We start from the raw sequence: 24,865 nt of genomic DNA, 5'->3' as shown, positions 1-24,865 counted from the left end.
TTGTAACAGTGTTTTTGTTATGTTTATTTGTTCCTTCCTCTGTTCAATCTGGCTCTGGGTATATCTCCAGTCCCAGAAAAATGGCTGCTTCGATGGGATGTAGCCACAGATCCACTGGAGTTAGATGGGTAGGTTTGGCGGGGCAGTTAAAAAGGTGTTGTGTGTCGTGCGGGCCCATGTCGCATACTGGGCATATGTCTTGCACGGCGCGATCGATTTCCGCCCAATACGAATTTAGGCGACTGCAATATCCCGAGCGTAGTTGAGCCAAAACTACTCTAGTTTGTCGTGGCAGCTGACGCTCCTCAGCTGCGATAGACGGAGGATGTACTCCGAGTACTTTATTCACACTATAATTGTTTAAGGCCTTGGCAACTGCGTCCGTGTGAATGCTATTCAATCCTGCTTGATATGCTTGTTGATCTAGGGGTTTTCTCCTGTATCGTTGGACCTCTCCCTCTAGAGCATGGATATCCTTCCTGATCTCCCTGAATGGGCCGGGCCTACCCACAAGATGGTGATTGGGATGGCTCACACGATAACATCCAAGCAGGTACTGCAACGAAAGCATCTCATTGTGTTGCTTTACAGGAAGAATTTCTGCCTCCTCATGTAGATGGTCCACTGAAGATTTGAGGAGGCACCCTGTCGCTGTTCTCAGGGCGGCATTCAGGCAAGTTTGAATCTTTTTCCAGTTTGAATCACACAATCTCGGGGACCAGACTGGAGCCGCATAGCTTACCACAGACCGACCTATCGCGTTATATGTGGTCAACAAGGTTTCTTTATCTGCACCCCAAGTGCTGCCGGCCAGGGACTTGAGGACCTTGTTCCTACTTTCCAACTTGTCGCAGATAGCTGTGGCGTGTGCGCACGACGTGAATGTAGTGTCGAATGTGAAACCCCAAAAATTTTAGGGCAGTTTGTGGTCGGAATTTTGCTACCGTCGACCACGACATTCAACTCACGTCCAAACTGCGCTGTCCATGTGGTGAACAGAGTGGCTGTAGATTTTGTGGGGGAAATCTGCATATTCCTCGAATGGAAAAAGGTGGTAAGATCAATTAAATAGTTGTTCAGTCTCTCACAGATGTCATCAGGATAGGTACCCGACGCCAAGATCGTGCAATCATCCGCATACGTCACGATCTCAATGCCGTCTGGAGGGGGTGGAATACAGGAGAGGTAGAGGTTAAACAGTTCCGGAGATATCACCCCACCTTGGGGAACTCCCTGTTTCACTCTACGGAGTTTGGACTTCTTATTCCTGAATTCCACGTACGACTGGCGTCCACACATATAGTTGACTATCCAACGTTTCAAGCTTGGACGGAGGGTTGTCTGCTCAATGTCCTCAAACAGCGTGGAGTGCCTGACCGTATCAAAGGCTTTTGATAAGTCACGAGCCACCATCACTGTTCTATCGCACGGCCGTCTCTGGTTGAGTCCTTTACAGATATATGTGGTAATGGCGTGCAGCGCTGTTGTCGTGCTGTGCTGCTTACGGAATCCATGTTGATGATCGGCAACTTGATAGCTATTTCTGATACTGGGGAGGATCAAGGCCTCAAGTGTCTTTGCTACGATTCACTTTTGCTGGCATCCTTGTCTGGCTTCAGTAGTGGGACCACCCTGCCCATTTTCCAGACTTCGGGAACAACGAGGGTGGCTAGCGACAAGTTGAAGACTTTGGTGAGATACTCGACTCCCGGCTCATCCAGCTGCTTCAACATTACCATGGAGATTCCATCAGGGCCCAACGCTTTGGATGATTTAGCGTTCCTGATGGCATTAGCAACATCATCCATTGTAAGTTGTGGTGGTTCATCCTCGGCAGGAAGAGATCTGATGCGACGTAATACTCTTCTCTTCGCCCTGTCACTCTCGGGATGCTCGACAAACTGTCGATTGAAATTACTTGCGCACCTCTTCGGGTCAGTCAACGTAACGTCGCCAAACGTGACTGAGGTCCTATCTTCCCCTCTTCCAGGGTTCGAGAGTGGCTTAACCGTTGCCCACAATTCACCTATACCGGCTCCAATGTTGCAGCTTTTCAGATGATTTAACCATTTGTTCCGCTTATGCTCGCCGACCAGCCTGTTAACTTCCAGTGTCAGCTCCCTGACTCTGGGGTCATTGGGGTTGATACAACGAAGCTCATCACGCTCGTTTGCTAATCCCGTCGCCTATGCTGGGAAATTTGGTCTTACTTCGGGTATTCGACCAGCAGGGATATGGCGAGCGGCTGCAGCAGTGATGATGTCCCGGAAAGTCCTTTCCGCTACCCGAACATCAGAAGGATTGGGCAATTCTCTGAAGCGGTGATTGGTGAACTCTCTGAAACTCGGCCAATCAGCTTTTTTATGATTGACAAACGTGCGGCGTTCAGAGGTGATGAAGTCGGGTGGTCTGCTAATGGAGACAATTATGGGGAGATGGTCTGATCCAAGGGAAATGACGGGTTGCCAGGTAACGTCATTTGTAAGACCAGGTGACACGATGGTTATGTCAGGCGAACTGTGACACTCTCCTCTAATTCTGGTAGGGGCGTCCTCATTGACCGTGCAAAACGTAGAGCTATCAATCTGCTCAGCCAGCGCTGTACCTCTCTGGTCGTTTCCGAGGGACGAATGCCACATCTCATGATGCGCATTAAAATACCCCAGGACCAGACGATTATGACCTTGCAAGAGCGGGCTAATGTCAGGCCTATAATCAGGGATACAGCTATTTCTCGGCGGGATGTATACATTCAGCAACTCTATCTCGGCAGCTCCACACCTGACTGCTACCCCCATACATTCCATGTATGGGTCATTAGAGACAGGCTCAGAAAGTATTGTCTTTCTCTGGCAAAATAAAATATAATGTTGCTTTTTTAACTCACTACCCGCTATTAAAATTTCAACATGATCCGAGAAGTGACCTTTAACTGGATGTAAACGGAAAAGTGTTGAACTTTTGTAAAGGAGATAGATACCCGATGGAATAGGTCGACAAAGTCTATATTGGAACTTGATCTTAACAAGGGTGCCGGAAGCAGCATAGTACCCCATCAACACTGCACACCACTTTCACAACTGGCCGTGACAAAAAACAATGATGGACCTGGCAAAAGCATTTGATACAGTCAGCCATGCTATGCTGTACGAAGATGTCGAAAATACTACCCTCCGGCCTTGTTTGAAACTTTGTGTCACCAACTATATCTCCCAAGGGAGATGTCATTCTCCTACTTGACGCGTCTTCCCGGGATGGCGGATGGGCAGGGATTTTTGGGACATATTGAATCAGAAGCGCCTTGGGGATCTCCTGGACACCCTGTCAGTTCGGGTTAGAGAAGTAGCATCTACCAGAGAGTAATCTTTAATAGATGTCTGAGAGTCTCCTCTGCACTCTGAGGATCCTTTGGATCAACCGTGGACCTAAAATAAACAATAGTAGTTCGCATAAAGTAAACAACTACGATGGGAGAGTTGAAATAAACGGAATAAGGTTACGGTGCAGGACCAAAATGACCCAGTACCGGCGGCAAACGTTGGTGAGACCTCAAGCCATGTGTGGTGTGGAGGCCTTTGCATCTACAGCTGTACCTCCTGCCACAAGTGCACCGGCAATCTCAAAGGACAACATTGTAGCCATAATTTGGACTGAGACGAAGTAAGGGACGAGGACGACCTACACTGAACTCTTAAAACTATTGAAGATAACTTGCAGCTATCGAAGTTCCAGCTTGTTCAGGAGGAAAATTGAAAGAAGGAATGAGGCCCGAATTTGCATATTGAGAAGTATGTCTTCTTTATCAGCTGAGGTACATGAGGGAAATAGGGAGAACATACCGTCATGTACCCCGACGCGAACTACAGGTGGACACGTTATTCCTTCCAGTCACTATAGTTGTTCAAATCAAAGCCTCTAAGGAAGCTGCGGGGCAGGCCAAAAAGTAGACTTGACGAAACCTATTCCCGCAAGCAAAAATGTGAAGTCAATCTCTGTCCCTAAATTAAACGACATCCGTAACGGAAGACGTTTGACTCTGAACCCGACTCAAACAATGGGAAAACATCGGGTTTAGGAATCACCACAAGCTGCAAAGAATTCAAGTTGGTTAGGTCAAATAAAAAACTATAATTTTCTGAGAAGCCAAAGTTGACAAAGATTGGTCAATAATTCCGACCACTAATTACCCCCCAAAAAACCGATATCTTACATAAGTCGTTCGTGCATAACTCAACTGTCTGCGATAAGATGAGATATAGGAACAATATCCTCAAGTCCCTAACCGGCAACCCCTGGAGAGAGGAAATGCGAAGAATTCAAGGTGGTTAAGTCAAATAAAAAACTATAATTTTCTGAGAAGCCAAAGTTGACAAAGATTGGTCAATAATTCCGACCACTAATTACCCCCAAAGAACCGATAGCTTACATAAGTCGTTCGTGCATAACTCAACTGTCTGCGATAAGATGAGATGTAGGAATAATGTCCTCAAGTATCTAACCGGCTACACCTGAAGAAAGGGAAAAAAACTTGCTAACCACATACAAAGCTATAGGTCGGACTCTGGTAGGTTATGCCGCGCCAGTGTGTTTTGCAATCGTAAGTGAAACGCAACGGAAGATCTTTCAAACTTACCACATTGAATCCCTTAGAACTGCAACAGGATGTCTCCTCATGTCTTCCGTGGACATGTTACATGAGGAGGCTTAGGTCTTGCGAGGCATCGGCCCCACAATATGTTGTCGATGCAGTGTCTACCTTGGTACTATAGACAAAATTATTAAAATTACTATTATGTGCAAAGGTTGGACCAATGTCATTCAGTCCCTTCGATAGTTGTCATGACCACCAGTCACTTTAGTTGGTCACCATGGGATATTTATTGCGCCGAAAATATGAACTTGTCCACGAATATTTTTTAATTATAAACTGGACCACATGGACTCACTTTAGTAAAACTTAAACAAGGCTCCTGGAACAACCCTTAAGCTGCACTTAAGTGAAGTTTATAACTTTTTTTGGAGAAGTCATTCGAAGGATTTGTTCGATTCGAGAGATTTATTCGATTCGAAAGATATGTTCGATTAGAAGGATTTATTCGTTATAAACCTTCTTGGAACTTGATGTTCATTTTGAAGAAATAATACGATATTTTTGGAAGGTCATAACCGTCTTGTCTTGGGGGGACTTTAATGCTCATTGTGAGTTTTGGCATTCGGTCCTCTACAATGACCAGGGATATAGTGCTTCTTTAGACCATTTCTGAAATAAAGGGTGCTCTATAGACATTTTCTAAAAGGTAGGGTGCTTCTCTATACCCTTTCTAAAAGAAAGGGTGCTTCTATAGACCCTTTCTGAAATAAAGGGTGCTTCTATAGACCCTTTCTGAAATAAAGGGTGCTTCTATAGACCCTTTCTGAAATAAAGGGTGCTTCTATATACCCTTTCTAAAAGAAAGGGTGCTTCTGTAGACCCTTTCTGAAATAAAGGGTGCTTCTTTAGACCCTTTCTGAAATAAAGGGTGCTTCTATAGACCCTTTCTGAAATAAAGGGTGCTTCTTTAGACCCTTTCTGAAATAAAGGGTGCTTCTTTAGACCCTTTCTGAAATAAAGGGTGCTTCTATAGACCCTTTCTGAAATAAAGGGTGCTTCTATAGACCCTTTCTGAAATAAAGGGTGCTTCTATAGACCCTTTCTGAAATAAAGGGTGCTTCTATAGACCCTTTCTGAAATAAAGGGTGCTTCTATAGACCCTTTCTGAAATAAAGGGTGCTTCTATAGACCCTTTCTGAAATAAAGGGTGCTTCTATATACCTTTTCTGAAAAAGGGTGCTTCTATAGACCCTTTCTGAAACAAAGGGTGCTTCTATAGACCCTTTCTGAAATAAAGGGTGCTTCTTTAGACCCTTTCTGAAATAAAGGGTGCTTCTTTAGACCCTTTCTGAAATAAAGGGTGCTTCTATAGACCCTTTCTGAAATAAAGGGTGCTTCTATAGGCCCTTTCTGAAATATAGGGTGCTTCTATAGACCCTTTCTTAAAGAAAGGGTGCTTCTATAGACCCTTTCTTAAAGAAAGGGTGCTTCTATAGACCCTTTCTTAAAGAAAGGGTGCTTCTATAGACCCTTTCTGAAATAAAGGGTGCTTCTATAGACCCTTTCTGAAATAAAGGGTGCTTCTATAGACCCTTTCTGAAATAAAGGGTGCTTCTATAGACCCTTTCTGAAATAAAGGGTGCTTCTATAGACCCTTTCTGAAATAAAGGGTGCTTCTATAGACCCTTTCTGAAATAAAGGGTGCTTCTATAGACCCTTTCTGAAATAAAGGGTGCTTCTATAGACCCTTTCTGAAATAAAGGGTGCTTCTATAGACCCTTTCTGAAATAAAGGGTGCTTCTATAGACCCTTTCTGAAATAAAGGGTGCTTCTATAGACCCTTTCTGAAATAAAGGGTGCTTCTATAGACCCTTTCTGAAATAAAGGGTGCTTCTATAGACCCTTTCTGAAATAAAGGGTGCTTCTATAGACCCTTTCTGAAATAAAGGGTGCTTCTATAGACCCTTTCTGAAATAAAGGGTGCTTCTATAGACCCTTTCTGAAATAAAGGGTGCTTCTATAGACCCTTTCTGAAATAAAGGGTGCTTCTATAGACCCTTTCTGAAATAAAGGGTGCTTCTATAGACCCTTTCTGAAATAAAGGGTGCTTCTATAGACCCTTTCTGAAATAAAGGGTGCTTCTATAGACCCTTTCTGAAATAAAGGGTGCTTCTATAGACCCTTTCTGAAATAAAGGGTGCTTCTATAGACCCTTTCTGAAATAAAGGGTGCTTCTATAGACCCTTTCTGAAATAAAGGGTGCTTCTATAGACCCTATCTGAAATAAAGGGTGCTTCTATAGACCCTTTCTGAAATAAAGGGTGCTTCTATAGACCCTTTCTGAAATAAAGGGTGCTTCTATAGACCCTTTCTGAAATAAAGGGTGCTTCTATAGACCCTTTCTGAAATAAAGGGTGCTTCTATAGACCCTTTCTGAAATAAAGGGTGCTTCTATAGACCCTTTCTGAAATAAAGGGTGCTTCTATAGACCCTTTCTGAAATAAAGGGTGCTTCTATAGACCCTTTCTGAAATAAAGGGTGCTTCTATAGACCCTTTCTGAAATAAAGGGTGCTTCTATAGACCCTTTCTTAAAGAAAAGGTGCTTCTATAGACCCTTTCTTAAAGAAAGGGTGCTTCTATAGACCCTTTCTTAAAGAAAGGGTGCTTCTATAGACCCTTTCTTAAAGAAAGGGTGCTTCTATAGACTCTTTCTTAAAGAAAGGGTGCTTCTATAGACCCTTTCTGAAATAAAGGGTGCTTCTATAGACCCTTTCTGAAATAAAGGGTGCTTCTATAGACCCTTTCTGAAATAAAGGGTGCTTCTATAGACCCTTTCTGAAATAAAGGGTGCTTCTATAGACCCTTTCTGAAATAAAGGGTGCTTCTATAGACCCTTTCTGAAATAAAGGGTGCTTCTATAGACCCTTTCTGAAATAAAGGGTGCTTCTATAGACCCTTTCTGAAATAAAGGGTGCTTCTATAGACCCTTTCTGAAATAAAGGGTGCTTCTACAGACCCTTTCTGAAATAAAGGGTGCTTCTATAGACCCTTTCTGAAATAAAGGGTGCTTCTATAGACCCTATCTGAAATAAAGGGTGCTTCTATAGACCCTTTCTGAAATAAAGGGTGCTTCTATAGACCCTTTCTGAAATAAAGGGTGCTTCTATAGACCCTTTCTGAAATAAAGGGTGCTTCTATAGACCCTTTCTGAAATAAAGGGTGCTTCTATAGACCCTTTCTGAAATAAAGGGTGCTTCTATAGACCCTTTCTGAAATAAAGGGTGCTTCTATAGACCCTTTCTGAAATAAAGGGTGCTTCTATAGACCCTTTCTGAAATAAAGGGTGCTTCTATAGACCCTTTCCGAAATAAAGGGTGCTTCTATAGACCCTTTCTGAAATAAAGGGTGCTTCTATAGACCCTTTCTGAAATAAAGGGTGCTTCTATAGACCCTTTCTGAAATAAAGGGTGCTTCTATAGACCCTTTCTGAAATAAAGGGTGCTTCTATAGACCCTTTCTGAAATAAAGGGTGCTTCTATAGACCCTTTCTGAAATAAAGGGTGCTTCTATAGACCCTTTCTGAAATAAAGGGTGCTTCTATAGACCCTTTCTGAAATAAAGGGTGCTTCTATAGACCCTTTCTGAAATAAAGGGTGCTTCTATAGACCCTTTCTGAAATAAAGGGTGCTTCTATAGACCCTTTCTGAAATAAAGGGTGCTTCTATAGACCCTTTCTGAAATAAAGGGTGCTTCTATAGACCCTTTCTGAAATAAAGGGTGCTTCTATAGACCCTTTTTGAAATAAAGGGTGCTTCTATAGACCCTTTCTGAAATAAAGGGTGCTTCTATAGACCCTTTCTGAAATAAAGGGTGCTTCTATAGACCCTTTCTGAAATAAAGGGTGCTTCTATAGACCCTTTCTGAAATAAAGGGTGCTTCTATAGACCCTTTCTGAAATAAAGGGTGCTTCTATAGACCCTTTCTGAAATAAAGGGTGCTTCTATAGACCCTTTCTGAAATAAAGGGTGCTTCTATAGACCCTTTCTGAAATAAAGGGTGCTTCTATAGACCCTTTCTGAAATAAAGGGTGCTTCTATAGACCCTTTCTGAAATAAAGGGTGCTTCTATAGACCCTTTCTGAAATAAAGGGTGCTTCTATAGACCCTTTCTGAAATAAAGGGTGCTTCTATAGACCCTTTCTGAAATAAAGGGTGCTTCTATAGACCCTTTCTGAAATAAAGGGTGCTTCTATAGACCCTTTCTGAAATAAAGGGTGCTTCTATAGACCCTTTCTGAAATAAAGGGTGCTTCTATAGACCCTTTCTGAAATAAAGGGTGCTTCTATAGACCCTTTCTGAAATAAAGGGTGCTTCTATAGACCCTTTCTGAAATAAAGGGTGCTTCTATAGACCCTTTCTGAAATAAAGGGTGCTTCTATAGACCCTTTCTGAAATAAAGGGTGCTTCTATAGACCCTTTCTGAAATAAAGGGTGCTTCTATAGACCCTTTCTGAAATAAAGGGTGCTTCTATAGACCCTTTCTGAAATAAAGGGTGCTTCTATAGACCCTTTCTGAAATAAAGGGTGCTTCTATAGACCCTTTCTGAAATAAAGGGTGCTTCTATAGACCCTTTCTGAAATAAAGGGTGCTTCTATAGACCCTTTCTGAAATAAAGGGTGCTTCTATAGACCCTTTCTGAAATAAAGGGTGCTTCTATAGACCCTTTCTGAAATAAAGGGTGCTTCTATAGACCCTTTCTGAAATAAAGGGTGCTTCTATAGACCCTTTCTGAAATAAAGGGTGCTTCTATAGACCCTTTCTGAAATAAAGGGTGCTTCTATAGACCCTTTCTGAAATAAAGGGTGCTTCTATAGACCCTTTCTGAAATAAAGGGTGCTTCTATAGACCCTTTCTGAAATAAAGGGTGCTTCTATAGACCCTTTCTGAAATAAAGGGTGCTTCTATAGACCCTTTCTGAAATAAAGGGTGCTTCTATAGACCCTTTCTGAAATAAAGGGTGCTTCTATAGACCCTTTCTGAAATAAAGGGTGCTTCTATAGACCCTTTCTGAAATAAAGGGTGCTTCTATAGACCCTTTCTGAAATAAAGGGTGCTTCTATAGACCCTTTCTGAAATAAAGGGTGCTTCTATAGACCCTTTCTGAAATAAAGGGTGCTTCTATAGACCCTTTCTGAAATAAAGGGTGCTTCTATAGACCCTTTCTGAAATAAAGGGTGCTTCTATAGACCCTTTCTGAAATAAAGGGTGCTTCTATAGACCCTTTCTGAAATAAAGGGTGCTTCTATAGACCCTTTCTGAAATAAAGGGTGCTTCTATAGACCCTTTCTGAAATAAAGGGTGCTTCTATAGACCCTTTCTGAAATAAAGGGTGCTTCTATAGACCCTTTCTGAAAGATGATGTTCGACGACAATATTGGAGGATGTTCGACGACAACATTCACACTATAGGCTCCTAAAGCCTCAGCGCCTGCATCAGTGTGAATATCTCTCAAACCTGCCTGGTAATATTGTTGATTTAGGGGTTCTCTTTTTTATCTCTGGACTTCTTTCTCTCCAAATCACGAAAATCCTCTCTGACTCGACAGTGCTGTCGAAGCCTATATATTAATATGGTGATTTGGATGATCTTTCCTATATATAACATCCAAACAAATATTGCATCGACAGACAGGCAGGATCTTGGACTCCTCATGCAAATGGTACACTGAAGACATGCTGCTCTCAGGGCTGCATTCTGTCAGATTTGCAAGTTATCCCATTGGGTTTGCAAACCACGCTGACGCCGCATAGCTTACCACAGACCGATCTATAGCGTTGTGTGTGGCTAACAAGGTTTCTTTATCCGCACCCCAAGTGCTGCCGGCTAGGAACTATCGCAGATAGTATCAGCATGCGCGGACGACTTATTCATGCTATCGAACGTGACCTCCAGGAATTCGGGGAAGTTTGTGGTCGGAATTATTGGACCGTTGACCTGAAATTTCATTGGAAGCTTCATTTGCGCCGTCCATGTGATGAACAGTGTGGCTGTTGACTGGATCACAAACTTTATCAACGCCATGAATGTAGAATCATTTTGTGCGGGAGGTACCTGAAAAGGTGGGCTGATATAGACCATCTTCGAACTTGATGTACGGTTGGAAGAAATATAACGTTTTTGCCATATCCGATCTCACTGTATTGGTGTAAACGGGATTACAAGAACTACCTCATTCCAAACCGGTTTTTGAACAGCAATTAACCTGCATTTAAGTGAAAACATTGATTTTTTTGTGGTGGATGTAAACCAAGGAGCTGTCCGATATTCACCTTCTTGGAACTTGAAGTACTTTTAGTCCTTTTAAAAATGCTAATAACTCTAAATAACATACAAACTCTTCGTCTATATAATGAATGTGTAATACACAACAAAACTAGACACATTTTACATATAAAATATACAAATATAAATTTCAAGGCAGAAAATAGAGAAAAAATGAAAAACCACAAATATGCCATTATATAAAAAACACGTATATCTCACGTAACAAAGTAGTTAAAAATAAACGTGCATTATTAGAAAAGATAAACCAAAATAAAAAAAACATTTTCTGTAACGACAATACCTTCATCAGAAAGACTTGTTGAATGCGAACTCTCTGTCGAATCGGTTAGATCGGAGTCCGTTTCTTCAGATTCAGAATTTGTGGGTATATTACTGCTACCACTACAACTACTACTGTAACCCGATGTAGAGGCAGCACTTGTTGAAACTGAAGTTGGGTGGTGTTTGCGGTTAGGTGCACGGGTGTTCATATTTACCCGCGGAAGAAGTTGTAGCGGCATTGTTAACAAGGATAACAAAAATAAGAACAAAAAAACGAGGGGAAAAAATAGACAAGAATATAAAGGAAACACAGAGAGAGAGAGAGAGAGAGAGAAAACAAGAAGATCGTTCACACATCAATATGATGTACTAAAGATAACCACAATCGTTCCAATGAATGACGCAATAGTGATGACGATGATGATGATTGATAATGGACCATGATCAAAATGTGTGTGATAATGACAAGAGAGACGCATTGCAACAACACAGAAATCCCAAAAATGAAATATGTATGTAAAACATATGAAGAGAAATGCATAAATGGACAGATGTCAAAGAAATGTCAAATGGAATCATAAATGAAATGAAAATACATTTTCAGGTATTTGCCATTAACGGCCATGGGACCCTAATGAAGGAGCAAAACGATAATTAAAAACAACAACAATAACACCCACAAGTATTGTAACAAGAAATACATTGCCCTCCCAAGGAAAACAAAAACGAAATATTCCAAATACAATTAAACATTAAACCACATAAATACAGGTACAAATATAAAAAATAAAATAAGAAAGAAAGAAAAATCTTTTAATAATATTTAAAATAAAATTAAGGCCACCATCATGGTCGGTTAATAAGAAGAACATCCAGCAGGTATAGTAGCAAATCAACGGAATTTTAAAATTACAATGTGAAGAATATAATTTGTTCAAATTTAATTAAAAACTGATTTTTTTATTAATAAGAGATAAAAATGGAAGTAGAATTGGGCAATCACGTTCATCGTCGACGGCCCTCGTTTAAAAACGTATCAGTAACGCCATAAAAACCAGCATGTAAAATTAAGTATACGTAGTTTTGACATACAAACTACCGGAGACCGTCGAACGAGATAGTGAACCGGATTGTTCAATTGAACGAGACTGAGACACCGTTAAATGAAAGACAAATCTATATCTATATTTTGAAAGTTTGCGTCGTGAGATAACCTAAATGGAGGTGGCAAGTTCCCGCATTTCAAATTTGTTTATTTTATTTTTTTATACCCTCTGCATTTATGCTAACGAGGGTATGTATATGAGGAAAAGTCAAAATTTTTTAGTTTCCATGAAGCCAAGGTTTGCACTATTATAATACGCGAACTATTGTAGTTTGCCAGTAACTATGACTATTGCTGGATTAATTTAGATGTTTTTGTACAAAGCTCAAAAATTTAGCAAAAAAATTTAATTTACGTGGTAGTAACGACCGCGTAAAGGAAAAACCATAGGTAAAAACACGTTGAATCTAAACAGGTTTTTTACATTGCTATTCGATTTCTGATTAAACCATTCAAATGACGGACATCTGTCCAAAGTAAAAGTTGGAGAATACAAAATGAAGATTACACTTCTAATGTATCACTTTCCAAAATTTCCACTGCATCCACCTTTTATGGATGCTGACATTTTGAAGCCGGATTTCAGGTGTTTTTTGTATTTTTTATGTAACTGGGACGCGCATTCGGATATTTCGAAAAAACAATTATAGGACTAAAGAACTCGCGATTTCGCATAATCTGATATGTATATTAAGTATGTAGCCCACACAGCAGCAGAGTAATCTACTGCCAAAGGCAAAAATTTAGTGCGATATTTTTTCTAAAAAACCTATTTTTTGGGTACAGTATTTACAATATCGTTTTGAGTGTGCTGGTACCCCGCGATATTTTAGTTTTTCGACGATCCGGATCATATGAATCACAGATCGTAAAAATCCATCTACTAGAACGGCGGAAATGACTACTGCAAAAATTGAAAAATTTGCGAAAAATGTTTTTCAAAATATCGCTGACTAATTCGCGTTTTATGTGGATCGTTTCCATTTCAATGAAGAAAGTGAATCATCACCCGCGTTTGTGCGAAAACAGCGGTTTGAAAAATTTAGTGGCATGGGAGCTGTATCCGATTTATCCAAAAAATACTGTGTGATGCTACATCCACGGTTCTTGATGGATTTTATTGAAATATGTTTAGATCGATGTATTTTTTCACGGTTGATAGTGAAATCGGATGCGCATAAAAAGTGTATGCACTTTGTGCAAAATATAAGCGTAATACAGTTTGTTGCACACTAAATTGCAGACGATGCTACATCTTAGCGGCCAAAGTAAATCCTGGCAAATGTGTACAAATTAAAAGAGAAGAATTCGCTGTATTGGTAAACCGCATGCGCATCAAGTGATTTTGAGGATTTCGCGATTTACACGCATTTCAAAATGAACATTACCCGATACAATTTTATTTCAAGAGTATACCCCATTAAAAGGAACCCAACATTTATTTGAAAGATATCCATATCTTCTGCTAGATGTTAGCGTGTTTTCGAGAAGTGATTAGAATAAAAAATGTGATTTATTGCGGGGAATTTAACTAAAATAGAAGAAAAACTCCGACCTAGTTTTCTTACATTTTGTTCAACTAACTCACAAAATAAATTTTTATAAATATTTTCTCTTACAAAAATTTTATAAATTTCCTCAATATATTTTTTGTGTTTTGCTATAATATGCAAACCGCTAAACGGATTTGTACAGTTTTGGTTTCATTTGAATCTTCGCGATGTTTAGATTACGTACATATTTTTTATATATTTTTCAGATGCATAAACAGCTTGAATTTTATTAGAACAAGTTGTAAACTACCAATTGTTTTGAATGCTTTCCTAATTTCCGCGAAAATTTACAACTTTTTCACTAAAGTTATGGGACCTCAGTAACCATATAGTATGTAGGGAGCCCCTAATTAAAAGAGTTTCTCAATATAATGATTAGAGTCTTTTAAAGATTTTTTTCTTTTTATCAGAATTGAAACCGCCATAACTTTTGCGCGCAACAACCAAAATTAGTATCTCGAACAGATTTAAGAATGGGATTTTTTTCCCAATGTATGTACCAAAAATCATTCATGTAGCTTAAAAAAAAATTTTTAATTTTTTTTTTATGGAAAACTAAAAAATTTTGTCTTTTCTTCATATACACTTTGATACGGGCAAAATGTGCCTCATCGAAATAATGGTTTTAGACCCCAAGTATGTTTGGACGAAATGCGTTTCAGACAATTTGTAGTTGATTTAGCCATATCCGTCCGTCTCTCTGGCTGGAGCGCAAACTTAGTTTAAGTTCGAAGATGGGCTATATCGGTCCACTCCTTCCGGTACCTCCCCCACAACAGTTCGAAAATGTTCGGAAAATTTGTGCGCACCATAACTCTTTGAGGGAGGAACCCATTTGATCCAAGCTTTGCACATCGTGAAATTTCTACCACACTTAGATGAGGTTCCAATATGGACTCAATTGGTCCACTCCTTCGAGTACTTCCCACACAAAATTTCGGATAAGTTCAGATTAGGACCTGCTTTCGAAAATAGGCTGAAAGGTGCAAAAAAGATTCGAAGATGGGCTATATCGGTCCACTCCTTCAGGTACCTCCCCCACAAATGTTCAAAAATGTTCGGAAAAATTGTGCGCACAATAACTCTTGAAGGGAGTGAACGATTTGGTTCATACGTTACACATCCAAATATATCTACCAGATATATATCAGGTTCGAATATTGACTTTATTTGTCCACTCCTTCGGATACCTATTACACAAAATTTCGGATAAGCTACCTTTGAGACCTGCTTCCGAATCGCTTTGATTTTTGAAGCAACTTGCATTCGCTGCCTCAATCACGACGGTAAAAGTTTTTTATGGGCAAGTCCATACTTCTTGAGAAAACAGCCCGAATGGCGTAAAAACCCCTATAACACCATATGTAGTGGCTGACTGCAATATCCCGAGCGTAGTTGAGCCAAACTCTGGTTTGTCGTGGCAGCTGACGCTCCTCAGCTGCGATAGATGGGGGAGGTAGTCCGAGGACTTTATTCACACTATATTTGCTTATGGCCTTAGCAACTGCATCCGTGTGAATACAATTTAGACCTGCTTGATATGCCTGTTGATCTAGGGGTTCGCTCGTATATTGTTGGACCTCCCTCTCTAGAGCATGAATATCATTCCTGATATGCCTGAATGTGTCGGTCCTAGTCACCCAATGGTGATTGGGATGACTCTCACGGTACCAACCAAGCAAGTGCTGCAACGAAAAAATCTAATTTACCGGAAGAATCTTTGCCTTCTCATGTAGAAGGTCCACTGAAGACTTGAGGAGGCACCCTGTTGCTGCTCTCAGGGCGGCATTCTGACAGGTTTGAAGTGACTGAGTGACTGCATCAGTGTGAATGCTATCCAAGCCTGCCTGATAGGCTCGTTGGTCTAGATGTTCTCGTTTATATTTTGGACCCATCTCTAGATCATGAAAATCTCTCCCGACGTGACTGGGTGGATGCTCACTGCGATAACGCCCAAGCATGTACTGCATCGAGAACATCCCGTTGTGCTGATGCACCGGTAAAACCTTCGCCTCCTCATGGAGATTGTCCACTGGTGTCATGAGGAGGTACCTTGTTGCCTTTTTTTCCATAGCTTACCACGGACCGACCTATCGCGTTATATGTGGTCAACAAGGTTTCTTTATCTGCACCCCAAGTACTGCCAGGTAGGGACTTGAGGACCTTGTTCCTATTTTTCAGTTTATCGCAGACAGCTGTTGCGAGCACTCACAACTTGAAAGTAGTGTCGAATGTAAACCCTAAAATTTTGGGGCAGTTTGTGGTCGGAATTCTGCTGCCATCTACGACGACATTCAATCCCACCACGGCAGCGGGTTCTTTCGTACCGGATTGACCCGAAACCCAAGTGTTTCTGCCAGCGGCTGCCAACCCAGCATCATATTTGTGCTTCAAGTAGGTTTCTATGCTGCTACAACAACAACAACAACAACGATATTCAGTTCTGTTCCAAACTGCGCTGTCCATGTGGTGCTGCAGATTTTGTGGCGGAAATCTGCATATTATTCGCATGGAAAACGGTGGTAAGATCGGTTGAATAGGAGTTCAGTCTCTCACAGATGTCATCAGGAAAGGTACCAGTCAGAAGCCAGAAGTGGTTGAAAAGAGCACACGAAAGGATGGTTGAGGTCCTTTCCTATTTTAATTAAGGACTGGAATCAGTTAGACATTGAAAATATCTCGTCAATAGTGTTTGCCAGGTCAAAACCTTTTTTTTAAAAAAAAAAAAAAAAAATGTTGAAATTCACACACATAGCTTTCCCTTGTCTGAAACCTCTTTTGATGGTATCAATTAATGTCTATTTACAAAGTTGAATGAGTTTTGAGGGAATACCAAATTCAGACATTGCTTGGAATACCAATGAACGTGTGACAGCTCTATTAGGCTACTTTACAATCGAAAAAAAGATGGTAAGTGTCGATATGCATCTCTTGGATCCTTTGCAGGATTTTGCCGCAAGATTAGTATCTGGTCAATGGTTGTTGTAGGCGGAATACAGAAAAGGTAGAGGTTAAACAGTTTCGGAGATATCATCCCACCTTGGGGAACTCCCTATTCCAATCTACGGGGCTTGTACTTCGTGTTCCCGAATTCCATACATATAATTGATTATCCAACGTTTCAAACTTGGCCGGAGGGTTGTCTGCTCAATGTCCTCAAACAGCGAGAGTGCTACACAGAATCAAAGGCTTTTGGTAAGTCAAGCGCAACCATCACTGTTCTGTCACGGCTTGCTCTGGTTGAGTCCTCGACTAACATGTTTGAAGATGGTGTGTAGCGCTGTTGTCCTGTGCTGCTTAGATAATCCATGCTAATTGACAACGGGATAGCTATTTCTGACGCTGCTAAGGACTAAAGCCTAAAGGCTCTTTGCTACGGGCGACAAAAGCGAAATCGGTCTGTACGATACACCTTTGCTGACATCCTTGTAATAGCGGGACCACTTTGACCCTTTTCTAGACTTCGGGGACATTGTGGGGTTGTGGACATCCAGCAAACTTGACAAGGAGCTGCCGCGATTCTCATAACTGGAGCCACCAGAAGCACACCCCAAGCTTCTCTGAACGCAATGCTGAACCTAAGACCTCTGAGCCTCTGCATTAAGTGTCAGACAACTCATAGTGCCCTAAGGTTGCATGAACAGAATCTCTGGCCCGGTTGTGCCTATGGGCATGGATGTATCCTGAATGAATCTGGTATCAATGTGAATCAACGAGGAAAACTGAGCGACTATATATCACCAGTCCTGAGATTTGACGATATAGATGTTGCTATACCTAGTAGGGACGGCTGGATCCGCTGTAACCCCCCTCTGGACGGTCTGGTTTTTTATACAGACGGTTTCAAGATGGAGGAAGGTACTGGGGGTTGGCGTGTGCTATGAAAGGCTATCTCTTGAGTACGCTTACAGGCTAGATAGCAACTGTAGTGTCTTCCAGGCTGAAATCTTCGCGATTTGGAAGGCAGCGGAATTGATAAAAAGTTTTAATGCAGAAATCTTTGAACCGGTGACTATCTTTGTGGATAGTCAGGCGGCTCTTAAAGCCATCAAATCCTGCAACATCAAGTCCGATGTCGTCCTTAAGTGTAGATCAGCCTTGGGAGCGCTAACTAACGGCTTTCGGCTATGCTGGGTACCAGGACACCGCGACTATATGGGTAATGACGGAGCAGATGAATTAGCTAGACGAGGATCGCAGTCTACAGATCTAGCAATCGCTGACTCCGTCAAACCACCCATTTGTCACTTTTTCCAAAAAAATTGAAACGTTCTCTGACGAAAGAGCCAGTGAATTATGGCATAATGAACCCAGGTGCATTGTGTCAAGATCCATTTGGCCGTCTCTGTCAGTCAAAAGAACGAAATCTTTGTTGAACCTGAGTAAAACTGAAGTTAGCGTAGTGACGGGAGTCATCACTGGACACTGCTACATCAGGGCCTTTACCATAAAATGGGATGAGGATGTTACTGACTATTGCAGACTCTGTGAGGATGAGGAGGAGAGGAAAAGATCGATCACCTCCTCTGTCGATGTCCAGCCCTGGCTCGTATGCGGCATAGATTAGTGGGTGTTCACTTTCCACCGTGTCTAACCTTCTATTCAACTGTGGAACCTGCTGTAATCTACAACATCATCCGAAATCTGAAGTGGCTGGGACAGCGCAACCTGAACACGTGAACCGTATTTCAAATATTCTACCAACCATCACCACACCAACTTTTCCATCACTAAAACTATTTTTCCCTTCTAAAATTTTTCTGCTTAATTACTTCTTTAATACTTTCATAGTTTCCTATTTATTTTTGCCTCTTTTTTTCTTTTCTCTATCTTTTCTGTTCTTTACAGCACATATCTAATTTTCCCCCGGATGATCACAATGGACCGGAAGGTCTCCGAGTGACGCAGTCACAAATTAGTGGCTGCACATCCCCAAACCTACTCGACTCCCGGTACATCCAGCTGTTTCAGCATTATAATGGAGATTACATCAGGCCCCAGCGCTTTGGATGATTTAGCGTTCCTGATGACATTCGCAACATCATGGTGGTGCTTAATCCTCCGCAGGAAGAGATTAAATGCGACGTATTACCCTTCTCTTCGCCCTGCCACTCTCGGGGAGCTCGACAAACTGTCGATTGAAATAACTAACGCACCTCTTCGGATCAGTCAGCGTAACGTCGCCAAACGTGCTATCTTCAACTATTCTGGCTCCAATGTTGCAACTCTTCAGGTGATTTAACCATTTGTCCCGCTTATGCTCATCGACCAACCTGTTAACTTCCAGTGTCAGCTCCCTGACTTTGGGGCAGCCGTTTTGGCACAACGAAGTTCATCACGCTCATTTGCTAATCCCGTCGCCTCTGCTAGGAAGTTCGCTTCCACTTCGATTATTCGACCAGCAGGTATATATTTTCTCTTCTACTTACAGGATGAACACAATGGGCCTTTGGTCTCCTCCTTACAGTAGCGCGTCCTGAAACCTAAACATGGTATATTCCATACGCCGCTGGATATAATATTCATGATGATATACGGGGCTTAAGGCCACAACATCTTTCATACGACATTCTAGAACCCTTCAAACAGAGGATTCCGGAATACTGAGAAAAGGAAATTGTGATACTAAGTATCAATGAGTATATATTTATCTGTCGTGTTCTTTTTTTGCAAGTGACTGAAATTGTTTATTATTTCCACCCTTCCCATAATATCCTTTTCTATTTTTCCTTTCAGCACTTTCCCGAATGAACACAATAGATAATAAGGCCTTCTAGTGAAGAAGCTGTCAATTGCAACAGTTAGACATTCTTTAACATAACATAACCATCATTCATCCCTTACCCCTATCACCACCTTTTTAGAAGGATTCCAGAGAATATTAATCCAAATATTTCTAAAAGCATTGAAATTAATGGAACTTGTCGTGCCCTCTTAGATTACCTCACGATATCAACTTTCAAAACTCCCATACAGGCATATTATATTCTATTTGTAGCTATTCTTTCGCCCACACTGTTTTCCTTTTAATTTAGAGGTTTGTTGACCAGTCCAGTGCTATCAATCTAACTGAACCTACAACAAATTATGTCGACTGCTCATGGTTTGTTTTCCTGGATGGATGTCCTTTTTTGCAGACCATGGAGGAAACCCTTTGAAATGTCTAATATATATTTTTGCTACGGATATATAAATTAAGTAATCGACTCGAATCCAAAAGAAAAGCCCACCCACATTAATATAAAATATGATAAAATTCGAATTATCTAACTATGGCCCCTCAAAGATGCCTATTCAATTTTCACCTAAATAAAACTTACCATTAGGATGGTCCTTATTATTATCTGGTCGAACTTCAACGCGTATAATTTTGGGTGGTGTTTTGTCCATGTGATTTTCAATGGTATCTGAGATTCGACTGCAATAATTAAAGAAAAAATGCAATTTAATTCTGAACTGACTTCATTTGAAAATTTTATTGCACACTTACCTGATTTGACTAGATGGCCTTCGTTTAATACGTTTATTATTGGCTCTGTATTCTTCCAAATATTTAACCATTTTACGATCGGCTACATCGATACATGTTTGTCCGGCATAATTATGGGCATCCATATCGGCCATGGCATCGAGCAACATTTGTGCCGCTTCCTTTTGTCCCCAATGGGCGGCAGCATGTAATGGTGTCCAACCATCATTGTCTTGAGCATCAACATTAGCACGTCCAGCGAGCAGTAAACTTAAAACCTGTTCAATAGAAAGAGATGAAAACAATTGGTAACAGAAGTGTTTTTTTAGGGTCATAAAAGTGGGAATCGTTTTGTATTCTGTGACGGTATTTTGGCGCTTTTCGTTAAAGAGATAATTCTTTGATTCATATTCAATACATACATATATTCCCAAAGACATTACCGAAGTAACAAAGGCGACTTTTCTCATATCAATGAGTTATTCATGTTGGATTAATGATATGAGGCCTAATTTTTATCGCCAAGTCCGTGTCTTAAGTGTGTGCCTTAAGACACCACTTGTAAAGAAGTTTTACATGGCTAAAACACTTTGCCACCCTTGAAACTTTGATGCTATCTGGCCTGGGAGTTAAAAGTGAACATTCAGGGTGCAAAGCGGGTATGTATACCAGTGCGGCAATATGGAGCTTCTACAATTAGACCTCTGGGTCCTCTTAAATCTGACTCTTTTTGCGTGTTCTGTACGAAGATCATGTTTGTCTTTTGGAAACGCCAAAGAAGAGAAGTGCTTACTTAAATCCTTAAGTCTTCCGAAAGAAGACCTATAAATCTTCTATAAAAACACTTTCATGTAATCCGTGGGCAGATCGTAGGGCTTAATATGTGATGATTTTCTAGTCTTCAAAAAAACTTCGGGTAATACAAAAGAAAACATTTCGGTCATTTGGATCTGCTACAAAACAGCATTTGGACTTTCGTAAAAGTATCAGTCGGCTTTGCCGACAGAGATATACCCTTAGCTGTGTGAATTGAAACACTTCTTTCCCAAAAAAAATTATGGATTTTGTAGGGGTTTTCAGAATTGCGGGCGTATGTACTTGCCGACAAAAAATATAGATTTTGGTTAAAGCTCAAAAGTTTTGCGGGGGAGGTACCTAAGCAGTGGACCGACATAGTCCATTTTGAAAGTGGATCTTATTTGGGCGTCATACCTCTCGCGCCCACCAGTCATTTCAGTTGGTCACCATATAATTAAGAGCTTTCGGACCATTATATCAGAAAATATGGACTTGCCCACGAAAAACACAATATCGCTGTAAACACGGATACTAGGAGTACCTTTGTTAAAAATTATCAAAGGATTCTCGAACAGATTCTTAACCGCACTAAAACAAAAATGTTGAACATTTGTGTGTATGTGGTACCCCAAGGAGTGAACCGATACGGCCCACCTTTGAACACAATACTTCGAGATCCAAAGTTTGGACCAAATTGGTTGCTCCGTTTATGAGATATCGCGCGAACCATTTTAGTGAATATTTTCGAACTTTTGTAGGGGAGGTGGAGAAGAAGAAGAAGTTGACCTCTAAGTAGCACCTTCGGATTTTATCTAATATTCGAAGAAATATTCCCATATTCCATATTCGGTTCGAGAGTTGTCGTGCGCACCAGCCACTGCACCTGCCATAGGTGTTTTTTACAGTTTTCGGGTAATTTTCTCAAGAAGTATGGACTTGCCACCTGTTGAAGAAATAATCATTATTACCATATTCCATATTCGGTTCGAGAGTTATCGTGCGCACCAGCCACTGCACCTGCTGGACATAGGTGTTTTTTTTTTACAGTTTTCGGGTAATTTTCTCAAGAAGTATGGACTTGCCACCTGTTGGAGAAATAGTCAAAACGATTCGAGGAGAGGTCCTAAACTGCACTTTTCTGCAATTTTGTGTTGAAGGTACCCGAAGGAGTTGACATTTATAGACAAAATTTGAGGGAGTCCGATATGTTGTGTCGGAGGCACCCGATAGAGTGAACCGATATAGTCCATATTCGAACTTGATCTGTCTGGTAGAAATATTACGGTATGCAAAGTATGGACCAAAGCGGTTAGTTGCTTCTAGAGTTATTGTGCGCACCATTTTAGCGAAAAGTTTTGAACTGTTGTGGGGAAGGTACCCAAAGAAGTGGACCGATATGGCCCATCTAAGCACTCGATTTAAGCTTGCGATGCATCCCTACACAAAAATCAAAACGATTCGAGCGGAGGTCTTAAAGTGCACTTCATCGAAATTTTGTGAGAGAGGTACCCGAAGGAATAGATCGATATAGTCCATATTCGAAATTGATCTATGTCTGGTAGAAATATTGCGAAGTGCTTGGACTCTAGAACAATGATTTCGATGAGGCACTTTTTGTCCGTATGAAATTGTATGTACCCTCTTATCTCGTCGTAGAACGACCTCCCTTCCTCTCACTTGATAAGTTAGGGATAAAAATCGCGGTGGGACTTATAAAAGGCCACTGCGGAGATCCCTAACTTCGAAATGGGATGACAGTGGCATTAACTCCTGCAGAATTTGTGAAGATACGGAGAAGATAGAGACTGTCGAACATTTACTATTCAGGTGTCCCATGTTGCAAACAAGAAGACACCGAATACTGGGTAGATATGAGATAGATACTCTGACCTTCCTATCTAGCATTGATCCCATTGTTCTCAAATTTTCCAAGCACCTATAGTCCCTAACTAACATAATTCTATGCTAATTCTCAAATCTTTCTAAGCTAACCAGGGTGCAACGTGCCGCGTCGATTCTCACTACTGGAGCTATAAAAAGCACGCCTCAAATGGCGCTGAATGCTGTTTTAAATGCTCAACCTCTGGACATTTTGGTTCAGCTCCAGGCCTCCAGGTGTGCTTTGAGGCTTAGGGAACTTGACATGTGGCGATGCTCAATGGCTGGTCATGCAACTGTTCTGCGGCGGATTAGTAGTCAGTCAGTGATTGGAGATAGAGGGGGGAGACTGACTATATGTCACCGTCTCTGGACTTCAACACACCTGACGTCTTAATACCCGATAAGGGAGAATGGGTTCAGTGCAGACCAATACCTGATAGCCTATCCATCTACACTGATGGGTCTAAGATGGAAGACGGCACGGGTGCTGGTGTGTACTCCGAAGAACTGAACTTCAGGTACTCCTACAAACTCAACGACAACTGTAGTGTTTTCCAGGCAGAAGTCTTTGCAGTATTGAAGGCCTTAGAGGCACTAGTGGGAAGGACAGACTTAGCAGACAGGGCGGTTACTATATATGTAGATAGCCAGGCTGCGCTAAAAGCTCTAGGATCTTTCACTATTAAATCTAGGATCGTTCGAGACTGTAGGCCTGTTTTGAAGACCTGCAGAATGCCAGTAAGACTTTGTTGGGTACCTGGTCACTGTGGTGTAGAGGGAAATGAGATTGTGGATGAATTGGCAAGGCGGGGTTCGCAATCAACCGACATGCAAATGGAAGTAGGAGTACGACCTCCGCTTTGTCATTTCATTGACAAACTCACAAGGTTCTACGTTGAGAAAACCAAAAGAATTTGGCAAGATGCTCCTGGTTGTCGGGTAGCAAAGTCAATCTGGCCGGAGATCTCGGCACGTAGAACTGATTCCCTCTTCTCGCTATGCAAGTCGGAGATCAGGGTTGTTGTAGGGGTCATTACTGGCCACTGCAACATCAGATCCATGACATGCAGATGGGAGACCAACAGCAGTGACTTTTGCAGGCTGTGTGAAGATGCAGAGGAGACGGAGACGATTGAACATCTACTGTGCCAGTGCCCCAGATTGGCGGCCAAGAGATATAGGCTCTTTGGCACACACATGATTGAATCGCTCTCTCACCTCTCTTCTTCCGACCCATCAGTCCTGCTTGCATACTGCAGAGGTCTCAAATGGCTATGGGGCAGATCTACTTGACTGCATTTTAGTCTATTTAATAACTAATATACCTCTCTTGCTTTCTTTTCTTTTATTCCCTCATCCTCCTCCTATACCTCCTTGACCCGTCTCTTCCCTACCATTTCCTCTCCTATCCAGCAGCAACAAAACCGGTACTCATCTGTACACAACCACACACCATCGCATCACCAACAATCACCACCATCGCCAAACAATAACCAAATCCATAATCATCTAAGCTCATCACCATACCCACACCCACACAATCACCACCACTTACATACCATCTATAATCAACACACACCCACAATCATCACCACACCCACATCATCAACAATCATCACCACACCCACACCCAGCACCATACAGAATCACCAAACATGAAATAACACCAACAACAACAACCGGATTTATAAACCAGGATGATCACAATGGACCACAAGGTCTCCGAGTGGAGTGGCTGCTATATACAGCAGCTGCGCATCCTATAACCTAACCTAACCTATGCTAATTCTCTTCTTTCTACTTTCAGAACATCAATTTGCCAACGATGCACATCTTCATCTTCACTCCATCATCTTACCA

At 41.3% G+C, this 24,865-nt stretch overlaps 1 protein-coding gene across 47 annotated transcripts in view; it reads right to left on the bottom strand.

The window, feature by feature from the left end:
- The window catches only part of Mbs (Myosin binding subunit), a 304,687-nt gene that overhangs the window by 168,923 nt on the left and 110,899 nt on the right, over positions 1-24,865 (bottom strand). For all 47 annotated transcript variants that reach the window (XM_073982195.1, XM_073982167.1, XM_073982168.1 and 44 more), the window contains exons 5-6: positions 20,348-20,604; positions 20,178-20,275 (exon numbers count right to left, since the gene is read on the bottom strand). In XM_073982195.1, coding sequence (XP_073838296.1) covers positions 20,178-20,275; positions 20,348-20,604 — 355 coding nt within the window. The remainder of the gene's footprint in view (positions 1-20,177; positions 20,276-20,347; positions 20,605-24,865) is intronic.

This window comes from Musca autumnalis, unplaced genomic scaffold (genome assembly GCF_047663935.1).
Source record: "Musca autumnalis isolate F117 unplaced genomic scaffold, ASM4766393v1 scaffold_4, whole genome shotgun sequence".
NCBI classification, from domain to species: domain Eukaryota; kingdom Metazoa; phylum Arthropoda; class Insecta; order Diptera; family Muscidae; genus Musca; species Musca autumnalis.
This window is presented reverse-complemented; position numbering and strand designations above follow the sequence as displayed.